This window comes from Setaria viridis, chromosome 1 (genome assembly GCF_005286985.2).
Source record: "Setaria viridis chromosome 1, Setaria_viridis_v4.0, whole genome shotgun sequence".
Taxonomy (NCBI): Eukaryota; Viridiplantae; Streptophyta; class Magnoliopsida; order Poales; family Poaceae; genus Setaria; species Setaria viridis.
The window spans coordinates 35,271,809-35,291,008 of record NC_048263.2 but is presented as its reverse complement, the minus strand read 5'-3'; the positions used below and the strand labels follow the sequence as shown (position 1 = coordinate 35,291,008).

Sequence of the window (19,200 nt, the reverse complement as noted above, 5' to 3'; positions counted from 1 at the left end):
CGAGTGCGTGCTCGTGGGGCGGCGGCAGTGTCACGCAAACAAGGACGAGGCAAGTGGCTTCCAGCACGGCACCATCCCGCCGAGGAAGAAGACAGCCACAAAGGGGGCTTCCTTGCCTTCAGCGAGGGAGCTCGCGCTGTCGCGCATGCGCATTGCGCTGCAGTCAGAGGCCACTGCACAGTCCGCCTAAACGGGGCACTACGCACTAGCATGTAGCATCCATGGAGCGGCATGCCCGTCGTGATGGGGGCGGAACGCGGCGAGCGACATCTGTTTCTCTCGGTCGGATACGGACGAGATCATGCGGACAACGGGGGGTGATGGGTTCAGTGAGTGAGATGGCCAGGATGCGGAAAGACATGGCGGCAGATGCGCCGGCACCACATCGCTGAATATCCGCGAGCAACTGCTGCACGCGCTCCTTTTTCTTTTGGGTGGGAGCAAATCATGGATGCCCCTGCTGGTGGCGCTCTCGTGATGATTGGCGAGATACCCAGCTACCAGTAATGGCAGTTGCGTGATAGCAGTCTCATGCAACTAATTGCCAGATCAAAATGCTGCATTAGGTCTACGTATCAGAACATCAAGTAGGGAAACTGAGGAACAGACAGCAGAAGCAAGCGATGATCTGCGCAACCCTGGATAGCAAAGGTTCAAAATGAGCAGGCAAGCAAGATGATCACAACGTCCATTATCCATAAGGCTGTGATACTTAGCAGCCAAACATCCCAACAATAATACATAGGGCGCCCTAATACATTAACAGTTGGATACACCAGGTCGCTCAAATCTTCCAATGGTACAGATGTCATTTACCTGTTTCCACCTCGCAAGCTACCATTTTGCCCAGGCAGTGGCTCAGCAAGGCCAGAGAATTTACATCGCCCATGAAGCAGGTTGTATCTGAAGTCTGAACATAAGCAAGATCCGCACCCTGCTTTACACCTCCTTAGGTTATTCACACGCGGGTTTGGTGTCGAAGCTGGTCAGGCAGATCGCGAAGGCCTGGAACGCCGAGAGCGGGTACCGGTAGTCCATTGTGAATATATCCTTCCCTATCTTCCCGAACTGGAGGATCACCTTCTCCTGCTCCGCCGCGGGGACGTTGAGGGAAGGATCAACAGAGGCAACAAGCTGGAAGTTCTTGACCGATGCTACCGTGACGCGCCCCCGGAAATTGAGGCACCAGCATTGAAGCTGCTCATGCCAACGAGGGGCTTTATTCTTCAGAACTAGAGGCGCTTCGCTCGTACAAGCTGGCCCAGACAGATCAGCACTGAGGCTTGTCGACGAAAATTCTACAGCTGGTTCCTTTCCTTTGGTACTCGGTAATGTGGACGGCTCATCAAGTGAGTGGATGGTGCCAGTAGGGGTTGGGCACTTCCCACCCTCCTGAATGCACTGGGCTGGGATTGAGTGCATGGTGCATTGCATTCTCCTTGGTCCCCGGTTGCGTAGGACGGTGAGCTCATATGTGACTGTAGCAACATTGTAATTGCCTAGCGGCAGTCTTGGTGATACTTGTTTCGACTGCCTTTTGCTTGGTTTATTGTTTGGTAGCACCACAGCATCAGAAGGAGGCTGGCTGTCAAAGATTGTGAACTTTGTGCCAAGAAAGTTTGGCCTGATTCATGAGAAACAAATGGTGAGGTTAGTAAAGAAAGTTACTAAGACAAAGTAGAATGATCATGTCACTTAAGTTGACATAATAAGCTTACTTCAGTTTACCAACATAGGTGCTACTGGAGTGAGAGAAATCATTAGACGCCAATGAGATCACAAAAGAAGTCCTCGTGGCACGCCTGACCTTACGAGCTGCAAGCAAAAGCTTGTCGTTCTCCACATTCAGAGCTGTGTAACATACAAAGTCACCAGTAAGTGATGTGTTTTCACATTAATTGAGCACATATAAGCTTCAGTATGGTGTTCTGTATAAATAATTGTAAAAGTATTATGATCAAGACTTATATCCTAAACAGGAGGTGGAGGCTGTTTAACAATTCTGAATGCATCCTACTCAATGGCACACCGAGTTTTAAGAGGATAGGACCACATCCACATTAATACGGGGCCAAGGGAGTAGATATCTGTGCACATCTGGCACAAATAGGAATGTGCATAGAAGTCGTACACCATGGATAGCCACAATTATGCATTGTTGCCTATTCTAGTAAAACATAATGCACCGCTCTTCCAACAGTTGAGCTCATCTTTGAGCCCTGCTATGTTTGCTATGAATGTAAGGAAAGTAACTTCAATGTGATCAGACAGGTATACTCACAGTCTGTAGGGGACGCTCACAGATCACTAATTACAGCTGGCTTCTTTCTCAGACCAGACTAGCAGCCAGCCAGCCACTAACGCTCTTGCATAGGAAAAAAGGTATCTATCCGATTGTCTTGGAGACTTGATTGTAAACTCAAAGCTGAATTTTGCATAGCATGCTCAAACAGACAAGCAGGGTAAGAAAACATCCAGGCGTGCAATAGGCTGTGGATGAGTGGATCCAATGCTCTTCCATGAAGTAGGAAATATTTTGAGATATATAAAAGAACAGAACCATATTGCTGTTTGCGTGACATGAACTAGGCATTTGTGATGCCAAACCTATTCCTATTTGACACATATTCAACTAAATGAATAAACCATAGAATTAACTTCCTTTTCCACGTTTACATTATTAGATTTGTATTGCAAGGACATGTTTATTTGTGAGTTTATTCTTGCAAATTGGCACTAGAGCAAGATAGCCATAACTAAAATAGTTCATCTTCATGCAGACACACTACTACGAAAGGGATAAGAACAAAACAACTGAACAAGAACACTAAATCAACAGCCAGGCATGAGAACTTACATGGGCTGAGCCCTAGGTAGAGGAGATATGTGGATGTCGCCCTGTCCCTCTTCACAAAGCACTGCACTGGCTGCTCGCGAGGCCCGGGCTGTGCAAAGTATGAAGTTAAGCATCAAGGCATCCAAACACTACACCTTACACGGTAAACTTGCCATGAACTCATGACATCGGAGGACATTGATGTAGGAGGTCGATACCTGTTTGAGGGATATGGGAAAGGTGATCCTGCCGCACTCCTCGAGCGTCTTCACCACCTCCTTGGTGACCTCGCGCCACGAACGGCAAACGTGCGCACACAACACGACCTGGCGACGCGCAGGCCACGTCGCCTCGCTGGCCTCCACCCTCTGTATCACATCCAGCAGCAGTTCCGGCGGTAGGTTCGCCCACCGCCCCTGATGCTGCTGCTGCGACCCCTCCTGGCCGTGGCCATGGCGCTGCGGCTGCGGCTGCTCCGACCACAGGCCAGGCCAAGAATGGCGCGACCCCGCGCGGCCATGGCCGGCGCGCCCGTCGGAGGCCCCGGCGCGCCTCGACATGCTCCCGATGCCGTCCCTCATCTCCTTTAGCTGCCCCACAATGCTCTTGAGAGACATTGCAGCTTACGGCAAGTTCCTTTCGCCTTCGCCGAAAGAAACAGCTAGTGCTCCATGGCAAGATCCGCCATAACTAGCGAATCTAACCCACAAAAATTGCAGGGGACAGCTCATAAAGTAGTTGACATCACTCCCGCATCTACCCCCCAACTAAAAAAGCTTGACTTTCTTCAACAGATTTGAAGCACGGGACTCCCAAGAACAGCTCAAGAAGCCCAAATTTTGGGCGGGTTTGTGGAGATGGCGAGCAAAGATCCCACCTTTCTTCGTGCGGCGGCTCGGATCTGGAAGGAGGCCGCAATGCAGCAACAGGGAGCCGGAAAAATTGAGCCCCCTCTTCACTTCGATATCCCCAGGATCTATTTTCTTCAGCTCCGCAGCTCGAAAGACCAAAACTCTCCGCTCAAGAACAGATCAAGGAGCCCCACTTGCGCATCTGCGAACCGTTTCCATGGGATTTTCCCAGCTCCTGCTCCTTCTCCCCAGGAGCTCCAGATCCTCTTGCCTCCCTCTATACGCTGTGGATTTTGGCTTCCACCTTCCAGGCTCTATCCCTCTCCGCTCTCCAGTGCCGCTCCCCCCTCTCTCTCCTCACTGCAGCTCTTGTGAATTCTGCGCGCTTGTGTGTGGGTTTGTGTTAGGCTGAGGATAAAAAGGGTTCGGGAAAAGTGGGGACGATTTTTTTAAGCACGGTGGGGCAGCTTTTGTTTTCTTTCCCTGAGCTTTCACTTTTCAAGGTGTTTATCTTTCCTGTGTGGTACTTGCAGCTCATCAACTCCCAAAACTCACAACCGCCCAGCAAGAATCCTATGCAATACTGTAACTCCAGTAGAACACTGTATACGCACAAGCGCACAACAACCGCTCTCTACCGGTTGCTGTTCTGGATTTGAAGTTGATCTGCACTGATGAGGTAGCTGAACAAGTTACTGCATGGTAAAGCTACTTTTTTGGGTTAGAATACTTGACGTCGACCAACTTTCATGTGAATACTTGAATGTCTATTGAAAGGGAAATTAACAAGCTGTACAGCTTCCAGAGCAATGAAGATGGCAAGCTAACACATGTATTTATCAGATGTGCTTTCTGTGACAATTGTTGACGTCAGAAGTTATGTGCGTAAGTTTGAGAAAAAAGCGACATTCATGAACTTCTGGGTAGGAAAAGGCGCGTGTGGTCCTAAAAGTGCATTTCATCCACAGTGCTCTAGTAAATTACGTCCTGATCTTACGGAATATGTCCCGTACCAAGAAATTTCCTTGCAAGTTCACTCCACGAGCCCACGATCGCTCACTTGGTGGCTCTCAAAAATCTAAGAATTCAGATAAAATTTACAGTCGCACTATTTATTAGGAGCTCAATGAGTTGATCCTGTCGTCATAAAAATGTTTTCCTCTCCTATAAAACTACCTTTTTTTTTTGAAATACCAACACGTTCTTCCGCCGAAATATATACTAGTCATTTTCTTTTGCACCCATTCCTGATTCTTCCACTATAGCAGCAGCCATCACATCACGTTTTTTTTAGAAAAATCGCACAATAAAAGCTGTTGTTGGACCCTTCTTCCCAATGCCCCCGCGTCGCTCCTCCCGGGGCGACTCGGCCATACGCTGACCCCCGCACCGCCACCCCTCTCCCTCCGTTCCAACCCCTCGCTGCTGCCTGAGCAGCTTCGACGGAAGCCCGCCGGCTACAAGGAAGGTGGCGGCGAGGCATTTCTTCTCTCATGCTGTCGCTACCCGCGTCCTCGTTGGCCGGCCATCGACCTCGCCAACCGCCTCACCAGACCAGGCCCGCCGGGGCTAGATCCATGGTCCCCCACGACCTGATCTATCCTTTTGCGAGAGTGGATCCGGTGGTTGGAGGCTGGGGGAAGTACTGAGGTGCGTGGGCTCGTCGGCGGCCATGTCAGCTCGACTGGGAGGCGCGACGGCCATGATACCACGAGGAAAATGGCGGCCGGGCACTACGCGAGGAGGACGTGCGACGCCGGGTCGCTGCGGCCGGATGCGAGGAGCTGCGCAGGGTTGGCCAGCGCGACGGATGCGAAGTGACTGCTCGGTAGCGGCCCGCCATGTCGGCTCGGCTGGGAGGTGCGACGGCCATGATGGTGCGGGGCAAGTGGCGGCCGGGCACTGCGCGAGGAGGATGTGCGACGCCGGATCAGCGTGGCCGGATGCGAGGAGCTGCGCAGGCTGGCGCGACGGATGCGAGGCGACTGCTCGGTAGCGGCCCGCCATGTCGGCTCGGCTGGGAGGCGCGACGGCCAGGATGATGCGAGGCAAGTGGCGGCCGGGTGATGTACGAGGAGGACGTGCGACGGCGGCCGGCGCGGCTAGATGCGAGGATGCGAGGAGTTGCGCAGGGCCCGCCGGTGCAACAGATGCGAGGCGACTGCTTGGTACCGACCTGCTACAGGGCAAGCAGCATCCCATCATGGGACGAGGAGTCTGTGGCCATGGCGACCGATGGAGGCATGGCGAGGCAGAACCACGGATGCGCTTGGATCCACGACAGTTGCTTCGAGTCTGGAAGATTTTCTAAGTCAGCAAAAATAGCCCCCAGGTTGGCCTAGGGTGTGGCGAAGACTTCATGATCGGCCTACTCGAGATCGGCCTGCAGATTGCGGGCGCGTAAGGGACGCCTACGTTGACCTCCAGCGTTGTCCTGGCCACCATTGACGGTGCCATTGGGTGCCGGCGAGATGGGCGGTGTGTCGGCCGTTGCGGGGGCGGCGGGTGGCCCACGAACGTGCTTGGCTCGTTCCTGTTGGCGGCACCCGCCGCGGCCTCGGTTCCTCTTGTTGCACCCTTCCTCCTGGGAGGAAGTTTCATCGTCACGAAGAGGTTCGTTGGCGGAGACAGCGAAGACTTCCCGATCTTATGATGCAGAGCTTCCATCATCGCCCTCACCGTAAGGGTTTGGGGTTAGGGCGAAGCGAGGGACCTGGAACTCACCGCAGTCCGGAAACTGGGTGGGTTCGGGTGGGTCGTCAAATTGGATCTGGAAAGACTCTACGAGTATTTCGGAAAACACGGCAGCCGAGTTCTTGATGCCAAAAGGGGCACGGGGACAGCCCTGCACAAACCTTTCGGGGCGTAGTGTCGCCTCAGAGAGGTTGATGCACTCAGCAATGGTGTTGCTGATGTGATCGAGCCCCATGATTAGATTGAAGGGCGTAGGTGGGCGGGTTGCCGTGAGAATGTGTAGGGCCCTCTCCGAGAGAGAGATCGCCGACCTGCTGGGCTAGCGGCATGATGATTCTCGGCTGAAGATCTTGCTCCGTCGAAGCAGATCCAACGGATGTCGAGCTGGCGACGGACGTCGAGTTAGCAAAGAAGACGGTGGAGTCGGAGTCCACCGGCATGCTCCCAAAGCGGAGCTGGATCAAATTGGCGAGGAAGTCCTTCATGCTCTCGGGAAAAATGACGTCGGGGCGTGATGCCATCGAGCTCGCTGGGAAGGATCTCACAATCACCCCTACCTGGCGCACCAACTATAGGATTTAGTGACCGGCAGTCCACCAGGAGTTTACACACGTGGTAGATTTGTAGGCGGGAGAGATCGTGAGACCAAGAACGAATGGTAACATAGGGATGTAAGGTTTACACAGGTTCAAACCTCCGGAGAGTAATACCCTATGTTCTGGTGGATTGTATTGTTGGTATGGGATGCGAAGAGTCGATTTGCCCTCGGGGGCCAATCCCTGGCTGCCTTATATAGGCTGATGACCTAGGGTCACAATCGGATACGATCTAATCCTAGTCAGTTGTTAATGGAAAGCAATCTGAGTCATTTTACAATAAGTATCCCGTGATATCCGAACTGAATTGATTCGCCCGGCCTCCTGGCTTGTGCTCCACGCGTTTCATGCCTTGGCCTCCACGGGACGGTCAGGCAGGACCACTTGTCAGGGTCGACCAGTATCCTGATCGGTGGGGATCTTTATCCCTCAGTGGGAAACATCTATTCTGGAGCTCTGTCCAATCCCTATTCCCTTCTATTTTGGCCCTGGTATTTTTGCTCGATGATTTACGTGGCAAATGTGCTGATCAAAATATGTATTACTATATTGAAGTTGCAATCATTTTTATTGCTTGTGCTAGTTAGTAGCTCCTTTTTTTTGAAAACATCCTCATAATTATTAGGATTCTACCAGTAACTTTGTGAAGTAAGTTACATTAATTTTGCATCACATATAAAGTAACTTATCTCTGATTTAGTTTTACTTATCTCTTATTTTGTTTCATATGTGCCATTTATTATATTTGGGCGAGAGCAGTTTGATATTTACACGAGAAACGAACTAGGAACACATAAACTTTCTTGTCGGTTTGTTTATGTGAACGATAAAGTAACAAATCGTTGATTTGCATGAGATTAGAAGTAACTAATCATTTATCTACATGAAATAGGAAGTAGCCAGTCTTTTGATTTGAAAGACATAGGAAGTAACTGATCATTGGTTGACATTATATAGGTAGTAACTAGCCCGTGATTTGAAACACATAGGAAGTAACTAGCCATTACACTAGTTAGGAAGTAACTTCCACCTAGCTTTTGAAACTCACAGGAAGTAACTAGATTTTTTCTGGACCTACTTTCTTTTGCTATGTTTGCCAATTGTAGTTTCATGGTGTGTTAGTTTTATCATAGAATTTTACACATTTAGTGATTAGCAAAATGCTGAATTTCTTTTTGTTTCTAAAAGATGGAGTAGGGTTATAAGATTTTTCATATTCAGATTCTGTGTACAAGTTTTTCTGTCATTGAAATAATTAAGCATAATGTCATTGTTTTGATCTAGATAAGTTCCCGGTGCGCATGAAATTAGCAGATAATTTTTTTGATGTTTTATCTGATAAATAAAGTAGTAGTTTAGGTGCCTTTCATTTAGAAAGTATGGTGATATATCTTTATTAGCTTACTTTGTAGCCCTTTTTGAAAGTGCTGCTAACTCAGTCCTGTTGTACAAAGTTTTCATCAACTCCTTTTCTATGTTTAAAGCATACCACATCAGTTATTCCTATCAATTGATCAGTGCTTGGCACATATTCATCATGGGCTTGTTCGTTTGTGCTACTTTGCAGCGGCTGAAGCTGCAGCTGCAAGCCCAAGTAGCTGAGTTGTTGCTTGCTAGCTTCAACTGCAAAACAGCCACAACTTGCAGTGGCTTAAAAGAAGCACAACTGAACAGGCCGCATGTATCTACCAAGCATATATCATCTCACCATGATCCCTGCAATTATGCCATGTTGATACTCAATAGCATTTTGGTATGTTACTCTGCCACTAATGCATCTGTTGTTTAGCTCTTGGTGAACGCTCATAATATAATCCTTATGTACCATTTACACAGGATCTCTTAGCCATGCTTACTTTAGTCAACCTCATATTGTTGTTTGGTTCAAAATCACAAAACCTGAATAAATAGTGTTAGCTATAGGCATGACATGTTCATGGCATCTCTTTTGATGTTCGTTTTCATTTTGAGGTAACAGGCAATGTGCTACTACAAATATGGGATAGGAAGTAACTTATTATTGATATTCATGAGATTTAGAAGTAACTACTCATTTATTCACATGAGATAGGAAGTACTTTGCCACTGGTTTAGAACGGTCAGGATGTGACTAGTTATATATTTAAATTAGATAGGAAGTAAATTGCCTTAGTTTAAAGCACATAGGAAGTAACTAATCATTATTTACATTTGTATAGGAAGTAAAACATTCCCCTGATTCCCCTGATTGGAAAATAACTATACATCTATTTACATTATACATCTATTTACATTAGATAGGTAGTAACTTTTTGCCCCTAGTTGAAACAGATAAAAAGTAGCTTCCTCCCCTCCTTGCAACATTTCAAGTACAACTAAGATAGTGACGATGCATATTCTGGAGGTATGTCACAACCATACACACCTCCACCTCCCAATCATGATTGCTGCAATTTTGCTATACATCCATACTCCATGTTTTTGTTAGGTCAGTTTTGCTAGTAATGCAACCCCTATTTTTAGGATTTTAGATAATTTTTCAAGTTTTGGTGCTGATGGGAATTGTGCTTTACTTGGGATAAAAATGACCGCATGCGCACAGTCATGCTGTAACATTTGTTACTTGGGATAAAATAATCACTTGCACACCTTCAACTAATCTAAACATATGTTATCTGATCTAGTGAGGTGCCTTTTGTCATTTTATCCTGATATGAACATATCACTGACTTGAAACAGTAGAAAGTAACTTATTTTGATACAGGTTTTCTTATTCTAATATAATGAAGTTGCAAGTGTCATTGCCAATTGCACTTTTTTCTTCTTTTAATTACCACAAACTTTTCTTTTTTTTATGGCACCATATCTCTGATATAGTACCTTGAAAAATATTTCATTGCATGCACATGGCATTTTTACCATATATATAGCTTGCATTTTCACATCTGCTTTATGTGTTCTACTAATCTGGTGTAGAAAGTAACTTTGATCTTACCTAATTGAGGTAGAAAGTAACTAGTCAGTCATTTGGAACACATAGGAAGTAATTTTGTAACCGATTCATATGACATATGAAGTAACTGTACATGACTTGGAAAAGCATCCGGAAGTAACTTATCACATGTCCACATGAGATTGAAAGTAACTTTTTGTTTTCTCTCTTCTGAAAATGGGGCTACTAAGTATGACTTTGTTTGTTATCCTTTTCAGGGATAGAGATCTAAATATGAGGTGCAGGGAGAAGTATGTTTTATTTTGGTTGGAGGCGCTATATTATGTACATAGTGTGTTATAAGATTGCCTGTAGATATGAATCAATCATTATCTGATGGATGTACCTCATTTCACTTTGAAATCTGGATTAAATCTAGATTATATTTATAGCTGATGGAATTATATGTACATAGTGTGTTATAAGATTTCCTTGTAGATATGAATAAGTCATCATTTTGATGCACCAAACCTGGATTTGATGCACCACATCCAGATTTTTTACTTTATCAGGGCACATATTGTTTTGCTGCGTTTTTTCATGCTAAAATTTCCCTCATCCTTTTTTTCTCACCAATATTTTTTATGTGAGTTTTACGTTAAAATTTCCGTGCTAAACGGCTTGGAGCATAGGTAGCTGGTGCACGCAGGAACCTCTTGCATGTTGCTGCCCATTCGATAAATGGTTTGGAGAATATGGGGGCTCTCCTGTTATCACTAAATGGAGAGGGCTCTCTTGCCTTTTTTTTCTTTTCTTTTTCCTGACTATGACCTCTCAAAGCTGTAGTCTTGTATTTTTCTGCTATACCAATTGAAACTCGCACTATCTTTAAAAAAAAGCGCACAATAGGTTCAGCAAGTTGCACACCCATGTGATCAGACATCAAACTCCCTCATGCTCATGAAAAAAAAATCAACACAGGAAATGGTCAATCAAGGCACATAAAAAGGAGGAGGAGGAATTTCCCTCTCGACGAAGCACAAAGATCAAATTCCTGATCAGCAACACCGATCCTACTGGACATGATAGCAGACGGTGTGTGTGCTCGCACCCTTTTCATGAGGATGACAGCTCGTTGGGTTGCCATTGGCATCATCGCACCATCTCTTGCTCGCTCTGCATTCAAGGCATCGGCATGGGCACTCACAAGGTAGCCGCCGAGAGCACATTCATTCCATTCCATTCCGTTCCGCTCCGTTCCTATGCGTGGACGTGGTGACCACGCCCACGCCACCACCATCTCGTCCCCGGCCGGGATGCCGGCGCGGCGGCCAATAACTCGCCATGTTCAGGCATCATCTCTAGGAAGGCTCTGCTAATGCAATGATGAGCAGGGGTCTGTGTGTAAATACGGCGTCGGTGTTCCAAATCACCAGCCGGATACGGATAGGACGGCATCAGGTGACAGTACGTGTGAAAGTTTGTCAAAAAGGGTGCAGGTTTATGGTCAATTTTCGACGGAAGCACATGATGGTGTGCATGATCCGGAAAATATTTTTGGGTTTGCACGTCATGAGGCTCCCAATCATGTTCCGCGCTGCGCAATTGGAGCCTCTTTTCTTCATGCCCTTTTTGACCAAGCAAGAGGCAACGTTGGAGAGGAGCTGAGCTTGGCACTGCTCAAGCATTTTGTCCACCTAGACCTAGGATTTTTCTCACTCAGTGATGATGATTCATCTTGGAATCCTGCATTCCTAGCGTGCAAATTTCACAGTCAGCACTCAGCACTAAACTTCATGGGAAAACTATAACGTTAAGCTTTTTCTTGCAAAAAAAAAAATCTTCTGTGCAAAAAAATAGGTGGCCCAAGTTAACCTGATCTCTAGCTGACTAGCCCCTTGTTTACTTCACCCCCAACTTCCAACTTTGGCACTATGCAAAAAGAAAATTCCCCATCACATCAAACTTGCGGTACATGCATGAAGTACTAAATGTAGATGAAATTAAAAACTAATTGCACAGTTTTGTTGTACTTTGCGAGACGAATCTTTTGAGCCTAATTAGTCAATGTTTGGACAATAATTCACAAATACAAACGAAACGCTACAGTGTGCTACAGTGCCAGCACAGTAATTTGGCACCTCCCAATTTGACCAACTAAACAAGACCTAGCTCCGCGCCCATCTCACTGGGCACGCAAGCCTGCAGTGCTGACTGGACGCGCCACCTCATCTTGGCTCGTGATGTGGTGGCCCAGTCAGCGGATGCAGATGGAACGGCTCACCTAACTACATCTAGGAAGGATGGTAATCAAGGGGTTAACTCGCAGCCTATTTGGGCAGTGGACCTCGTCAAGCGAGGAGGTGAGGACCGTTGGTCCCTGGCGTTTGATTTCAGAATTTTTTTTTCCTTCAAGTTCCCTCGCCACGATGACCACCGGTCCCTCTTTAGGCCGACGCTGACAGGCAAGTAGGCCATACTTTAATCTCACCCTTTGATCGATGCCACCCCCCCCCCCCCCCCCCCCCCCTTTTTTTTCTTCCCTTTGTTTATTTTCAAATGGGCACCATGCAGAAAGGTTTCATTTCTCACAAGTGGTCTCCCAGCCTCAGGGACTTTCACATATTTTATTATGCTCCTGCACTTTTTAAATCGAAGAGTTATGGTTTATTTCCATCACTCATTTTCCACCCCCACTGACTCTGTCAGGTGGGCCCAGGAGTAGTGCGGTCCACCTGTCAGTGCCTGGCCCGGTCAAAAACACTGTGTGCCCGGCCCGGTGTGCTGCTCCCGGCTGCAGCAGAGGTGATAATTTTTCCAAGTGGAGCTCAGCTCACCCATCGACGTGCGCTCAGAGAGGCGCCCGTGGTCCATTGCATAAACTAGTGCTTCGCGGTTCGCGCCGAGTAGCCTCTTTTTCAAGCGAGCTGCGAGCGCTAGCGAGGCCCCCCCCGGGGTGCGGCTGGTGCCATCACGAGCTCGCCGTCTAGAGATTCTGAACTGGCACGAGGAGCAGCAGTAGCAGCAGCTGCGCGCTGTTTTGCTGCTGTTCATCAGAGCTGAATCGTGCGTGCTTTGCTTGCAGCGCCTTCACATGTGCACCACCGAATGATCCTCCACCGGTTGACGGTTTTAAGGCTGCGAAATGTCCCAAGTCTCGAACGATGGGAATCTCGCAAGGAGGATTTGCCTTGGAGATGTTCAGAGTCAGAGCGTCGCTGGCTCCTGAAGATCCAACTGAAATCCTGGCCTGATCTTTTTTTTACCTCCCTTGAGCATTTCTATGGAAAAGTTAAAAGACACTATTTCTGTCTGTATTTTGTTTCGCAGGTAGTACGTGTGAAATGTGTGATGCGTGCACTTCGCTTGGCGGCTCGGAACACCTATCTGTCTACCGGAAGAAAGAAACGTTACATATCGCACAGAGCCCAGGAAACGGCCCACAAATCAAGATTAGCCCAGCGAACCAGCTACTCCACCCACCGTCCGTTTACGAATCGGCTTTATCCCATAAAACTATAGAAGCATCAGTAAGCTGGTTTGTTAATTATTTTTTTATGCGACATGTGGTCAAGATGAGGATAGCACGTGGGAATTTAGAAATATTGTTTTGAGCTATCAAACGAATATCTCGTTAGGGATTTACCATCGTGCTTTTTTTAAATGGTTCTAATTCAAGGAAACACTTTTAGGTGTTTCAATTTTTTTAAAAAAATCTTGATTTAACCATCTAAGAAACATATTCAACAGTCTAGTTAAAATGTTGAAATAGTATAAACATTAAAAATGTTGAAACGAGGTCGAGAATTCAACATTTTGGAATACTATATTCAAACAATTTTTTAAACCTACTTCAACATTTTTAAAATATTGGTTCAACATTTATTGAGATCTACTCTCTTCATTCTAAATTGTAGGTCGTTATAGCTTTTCTAAGACGTACACTATATCCATATACATAATAATATCTATACACCTAGAAAAACCAAAACAACCTGCACCTTAGAACGGATGGGAGTAATTCAACATTTTAGTTCAATATTTTTTTATATTCACCAACTTTTGTTACGCTCATTATGTTGCGATAGTTCATTATTTTCAACATTTTCTTCGACCTATTCCAACATTTTCAAAGAATAAATTCAACATTTTGAGAAATGTAGATAAACATTTCCGAAAAAATATAGTTCGGTTTTCTTCTTCTTCGTCGGCAAGGTGTGCCCGGCGGCGGCGCACGCAGCGTCCGCGGGTGGTGGCGCAGGATGAGCAGCAACGGCGCGAGGGGCAGCAGCACACGCGAGGCCGCGACGGCAGGTCTGCAGCAGGCAAACTGCATAGCGGCGCAGGAGGCAAGCAGCAGCTGGCAACAAGCAAGATGCAGCCATGCAGGGCTGCAGCAGGCAAGCGGCAGGGCGGCAGCAAGCAGCATGCAAGCGGCATCAAGCTCAGCGCCACGCGCGACGGCCGTGGCGGCGTGGGCGGCAGCAACGAGTGCGACGGCCGCGGCGGCGTGAGCGAGCGGTAGCGGCGGCGCAGCAAAGCAGGGGAAGGAGCGGCAGCGGGGTGTTAGGGTTGAAGGAGATGAGGACGGAATCCGACGGACGTGGTTATTTGCACCAACCTCAAACATTGAAAGTTGCTGAAGAAAGAAAAATCTTCCGAAGATGGATAGGATTTCCGCTCGGAACCATGCCGTGCGTGGCCCAGCCGCGGCCGGCGAACAAGGCCCAGGTGCCGTTCCGACAGATATTTCTTCGGCAGCGGGGATTCAACAGCCCAGGCCAAGAAAAAACCTGGCCGAACCGCACCGTTGCCGACTCGCCTCCTTCGCAAGCAAACTCTTTTGGCCCGGGCGCGTCCACGGCTACCCCATCGCGCGCCGCGCCACGGCGGACCACACGATCCCCGGCGCAAGCCCACAAAAACCAACCGACGGGCGAGCCTTCCCCCGGTCTCCTTCCTCAGCTCCGGTGCTTCCATCCCTCTCCAGAAGCCTTGCCTGCTCCTCTGCCGATGCCTGTCGCGTCCGTGGCCGCCCTCCGAACCGCCGGCGGCTCCGGCCGCTGCCGCGGCGCGGGTTCCCCGCAGGTCGGCCTCAACGGTGGGTCTCTGCCAAGTCCACGCCACCTCCTGACTCTGTTGTGGTTATCGCCCAAGACTGATCCTTTGGGCCCGGCAATTGGCAGGGGGCAGGTTCTTGATGATGCAGAGGAGGGAGCTGGTGACCAAGGCCGGGATCGCGCTCGCCGTCTCCTGCTCGATGGCCACCTCGTCCCCCGCCTCCGCCAACGGCTCCGCTCAAGGTACCTGACCCTAGCTCGACGTCTCAACATTCGAGACGCTCTGAAGTCTGAAGTCTGAACGATGCGATTTGGGAATATCAAATTATGTCTGGTGTCTGTATCTTCAGAGACTCGGTTTCGCCTGTTGTGCGTGCAGGGCTGGAGGTCTTGCCGTTCAAACCGGACGGGTACAACTTCTGGACGTGGCGGGGCCGCCGGATTCACTACGTTGAGCAAGGCGCCGGGCAGCCCATCGTGCTCATCCACGGCTTCGGCGCTTCCGCCTTCCATTGGAGGTATGTTGAATTATGGGCCAAATGAAGCCTCGCACTGAAACAAGTTCAGTTTACGAATGTTCTGTAAGGGGCAAACATTTTGAGCTGCCTGCTGCGACACTGGGAGGCAGAGACAAGGTGAATAGGTGATGCATTGGTACTAGTCTGTGACCTGCTGTCAATCGATTCAGGTACAACATCCCTGAACTGGCGAAGAAGTACAAGGTGTACGCCATAGACCTGCTGGGGTTCGGCTGGAGCGAGAAGGCGCTGGTCGACTACGAGGCCACCATCTGGATGGAGCAGGTCTCCGACTTCCTCAGGGAGATCGTCAAGGAACCAGCCGTCCTCGTAGGCAACAGGTACGCCGCGGTTAACTCAACACACCTACTTCAGTTTCAGAAAATTCAGACGGTACAGCACATGCCTGAATGAAAGTGAACATTCGATCGATCAGCCTGGGAGGATTCACGACGCTGTTCGCGGCGACCGAGGTGCCGGAGCTGGTCCGGGGCGTCGTGCTGCTCAACTCCGCCGGCCAGTTCGCCGACCCCAACAAGCCGGCCGCCGCGCCGGCCGAGGAGGAGGAAGAAAGCAGCCCGCTGTCCAGGTTCGTCGTGAAGCCGCTCAAGGAGGCCTTCCAGCGGGTGGTGCTGGGGTTCCTCTTCTGGCAGTCCAAGCAGCCGGCCAGGGTGGAGAAAGTCTTGAAAAGCGTAACGTGACTCGAGCACGAGCTGGTTCTTCATTTGCCATGCCAGTCGAGGTTTATCTGACTCAGATCGTCGTCTGCTTTTTTTTAAAAAAAACTGCAGGTGTACATTGATTCCAGCAACGTGGACGAGTACCTGATCGGCTCGATCACGGCACCGGCGGCGGACCCGAACGCCGGCGAGGTGTACTACCGGCTGATGTCGCGGTTCATGTCGAACCAGAGCCGGTACACGCTGGACCGGCTGCTGGGGAAGCTGGCGTGCCCACTGCTGCTGCTGTGGGGGGACCTGGACCCGTGGGTCGGCCCGGCCAAGGCCGCGCGGATCCAGGAGTTCTACGCTGACACCGCCGTCGTGCACCTCCAGGCCGGCCACTGCCCGCACGACGAGGCGCCGGAGCAGGCCAACCGGGCCCTGCTCGAGTGGCTCGCCGCCATCGACGCCCGCGCCAAGCCGGCCGAGCCCAGCCTCCAGACCGTCTGATGATGGATCAGGGTTCAGGGGCCCAGGGCTGATTTTGGTGGCCCGTGTGCCACAGTGCCAGTGTAGCATACTAGAATATCTTGTATAGCAATCCAGTAATTCATACGGTGATTTCCATGTAGCAATTGGAGAATTGGGTTCTTGAATGAATGATAAGTGATCGATCAAAATTCAGGATAAAAATGTATGAATTTCGCATAAAACAATTTACTTCGAAATATAATTAACAAAAATTCTCTGTTAAACGGGCTAATCATTCGGCCACCAACCCTCCAACAGGAAACACTTGCTCCTAAACTTCGCTCCAAAGCCGTCCGATCAGCGAGATGTGCTGAACCAACGGTTCTTGATCAGATTCGATCGTGAGGTAATCACTTGGCCAAACGCCAGGCGCGTTGCCAATCACGCCGTGGATCGCATCGAACCGAACGGGGCGGCGATGTCGGAGGCGGCGGGGGCGGGGGCGAGGAGCCGGGTCCTGGTGGTGGGCGCCACCGGCCGCTTCGGCGGCAGCCTCGCGCGGGCCAGCCTCGCCGCTGGACAGCCCACCTTCGCGCTCGTCCGGCCCCACCACTTCGCCCGCCCCGACTCCCCCTCGCTGGAGCCACTCGTAGCCGCCGGCGCCACGCTGCTCGAGGTAAACGCGCGGCATCCCTAGTCTCTTCTGCTCAACTAGAGCGTGGTTCAATCCGCTATAAGGCTTCGCTTGGGTGTGGTTCAGGGGTCGCTGGAAGATTATCAAAGCCTGCTCAGGGCAGTGCGGCAGGTGGACGTTGTCATCTGCGCGGTGCCTACGAAGCAGGCGCTCGAGCAGAAGCCCCTTATTCGGGCGATAAAGGAAGCTGGATGTGTGAAGGTGAGCTTGCAAGCCAAATCCATAATGCATTTCCATTTAACTGGGTTACATTTCTAGATTTTCTGTGAACCTGCTGTCATGCCATATCAAAATGTTTTAGTGTAATGATTTGAAAATGGAAACATGCAGCAAAATAGATGGCTATAGTTGTTAATGAAGGGAATGAAATTGGTTTTGGCACTATGGTGGTTTCTGATTAATCATATTGGGAAACTGGAAAGGAGGTCTCTGTGGTCATATAACTGGCCGTGTGTTAGTTTTTCACGACATGTAGGAGGGGCATTCTGGATTTTTGGAACCTTTTCTTTATGACTTTTTCCACTAGAAAATTTATTGCTACCATTGTTGCATTGGGAAACACGAGGCATCGCTTCTGATTTTTCAGTGATTTCTTGTAGAGATTTATTCCGGCTGAATTTGGACTTGATCCAACAAAGGTTCAAATTTGTGACATGGATTATGGCTTCTATGAAAAGAAGATTGAAATCCGCCGTTTGATCGAGAGTGAAGGCATTCCTCATACATACATATGCTGCAACTTCTTTATGCGGTATTTGCTTCCTTCACTTGTGCAGCCAGGCCTAGCTGCTCCTCCTAGAGATGAAGTTAAGATATTTGGTGAAGGAAACACTAAAGGTCTGATAATATTATTCCACTTCTCTTCTTTTCGGTCCGCTTTCTGAATTTGGGAAAAAGTAAAAGGCCATTCTACATGTGTATTATATTACCTGAAGGAAGAACATTTCTCTGCAGGCGTGTTTGTTCAAGAGGGTGATGTTGCTCAATTTACAATATGTACCATAGAGGATCCCAGGACACTAAACAATACGTTGTATCTGAGACCTCCAGGAAACGTGTGCTCAATGAATGAGTTGGCTGACCTCTGGGAGACAAAAATCAATAAATCCCTGAAAAGGATATGTATAACAGAAGAGCAACTCCTAAAAGAAATCCTTGGTAAGTTAAAACCACTCAAGGTTAGGTGGTAGCATTTCTGTTACTTTTTTAAACCCCTGTGTGTCCGTGTAATTTCTTCAATACAATCAATGCTTTTAGTTACCATCGTAACATTTAATGTACTCCAAGTTTGGGGAAGTTTCTGATGCACTTTCCTGCACTGTGATATTTTATAATTTGATCAGTACATTTCATTCTTTTTATTACCTTCACCTGAATAGTTGCAAATTTATACTTGTATATGGGATCATGGAGTAGAAGATTGTTGCTACCTCAACAAAGAAGAATAGATTTGATGAAAATATTAAACTGTGAAGCCTCTCCTTTTCTGATTGCAATTTGCAAATTATCTCCTAAAAGACATTTGTTTCATGTATTACCATGCATTCTCATTCTTTTTTTTTCTTTCTCATTGCAGATGCGCCATTTCCCTTGAAGATGGATTTGATTTTTATCTATTCAGCATTTGTTAAGGGTGACCACACATATTTTGAAATTGACCCTCTGATTGAAGGAACTCAACTGTATCCCCATGTAAATTATACAACAGTGAGCAAGTACTTAGATACACTAGTTTAGAACATTGACCTATTTATATCTTTCTTGTAATTCATAAATTATGCCCTTTCAAGTGGAATATTGAAAGAAGTGAAGAGTGATGAATATCTGTCCATCTTTGTCTGAAAGTGAATGCGGTGATGACATGACAAATTTTGATCCTACATATATGACATGATCCTTGGGCACGT

The 19,200-nt window shown here is 48.3% G+C and overlaps 3 protein-coding genes across 3 annotated transcripts; 2 read left to right on the top strand and 1 right to left on the bottom strand.

The window, feature by feature from the left end:
- Positions 1–676: 676 nt before the first annotated feature.
- On the bottom strand, positions 677–4,129 carry LOC117834821 (tubby-like F-box protein 5). The gene is made up of 4 exons (XM_034714339.2): positions 3,055–4,129; positions 2,858–2,945; positions 1,719–1,851; positions 677–1,624 (listed from the first exon to the last, which is right to left on the bottom strand). Exons 1-4 carry the CDS (start codon positions 3,451–3,453, stop codon positions 955–957), a joined length of 1,290 nt encoding a protein of 429 aa, XP_034570230.1. The 5' UTR covers positions 3,454–4,129; the 3' UTR covers positions 677–954.
- Positions 4,130–14,687: 10,558 nt separating this feature from the next.
- On the top strand, positions 14,688–16,883 carry LOC117834770 (uncharacterized). The gene is made up of 6 exons (XM_034714302.2): positions 14,688–14,989; positions 15,075–15,191; positions 15,328–15,466; positions 15,637–15,807; positions 15,903–16,158; positions 16,258–16,883. Exons 1-6 carry the CDS (start codon positions 14,902–14,904, stop codon positions 16,636–16,638), a joined length of 1,152 nt encoding a protein of 383 aa, XP_034570193.1. The 5' UTR covers positions 14,688–14,901; the 3' UTR covers positions 16,639–16,883.
- A 145-nt stretch (positions 16,884–17,028) lies between these two features.
- Positions 17,029–19,116, top strand: LOC140220119 (probable pinoresinol-lariciresinol reductase 3). Its single transcript, XM_072294807.1, has 5 exons — positions 17,029–17,275; positions 17,360–17,494; positions 17,893–18,130; positions 18,248–18,451; positions 18,870–19,116. Exons 1-5 carry the CDS (start codon positions 17,078–17,080, stop codon positions 19,028–19,030), a joined length of 936 nt encoding a protein of 311 aa, XP_072150908.1. The 5' UTR covers positions 17,029–17,077; the 3' UTR covers positions 19,031–19,116.
- Positions 19,117–19,200: the final 84 nt, after the last annotated feature.

Excerpts from the sequence above, each read along its gene's own strand:
- LOC140220119 (XM_072294807.1), top strand. The coding sequence starts at position 17,078 with ATGTCGGAGGCGGCGGGGGCGGGGGCGAGGAGCCGGGTCCTGGTGGTG. Across the intron at positions 17,276-17,359 it reads CCGGCGCCACGCTGCTCGAG|GGGTCGCTGGAAGATTATCA; the intron begins GTAAACGCGCGG and ends GGTGTGGTTCAG. Across the intron at positions 17,495-17,892 it reads AGGAAGCTGGATGTGTGAAG|AGATTTATTCCGGCTGAATT; the intron begins GTGAGCTTGCAA and ends GATTTCTTGTAG.
- LOC117834821 (XM_034714339.2), bottom strand. The coding sequence starts at position 3,453 with ATGTCTCTCAAGAGCATTGTGGGGCAGCTAAAGGAGATGAGGGACGGC. Across the intron at positions 1,852-2,857 it reads CTACCTAGGGCTCAGCCCAT|CTCTGAATGTGGAGAACGAC; the intron begins GTAAGTTCTCAT and ends TATGTTACACAG. Across the intron at positions 1,625-1,718 it reads ACCTATGTTGGTAAACTGAA|GCCAAACTTTCTTGGCACAA; the intron begins GTAAGCTTATTA and ends CTCATGAATCAG.
- LOC117834770 (XM_034714302.2), top strand. The coding sequence starts at position 14,902 with ATGCCTGTCGCGTCCGTGGCCGCCCTCCGAACCGCCGGCGGCTCCGGC. Across the intron at positions 14,990-15,074 it reads CCCGCAGGTCGGCCTCAACG|GGGGCAGGTTCTTGATGATG; the intron begins GTGGGTCTCTGC and ends GGCAATTGGCAG. Across the intron at positions 15,192-15,327 it reads CGCCAACGGCTCCGCTCAAG|GGCTGGAGGTCTTGCCGTTC; the intron begins GTACCTGACCCT and ends TTGTGCGTGCAG.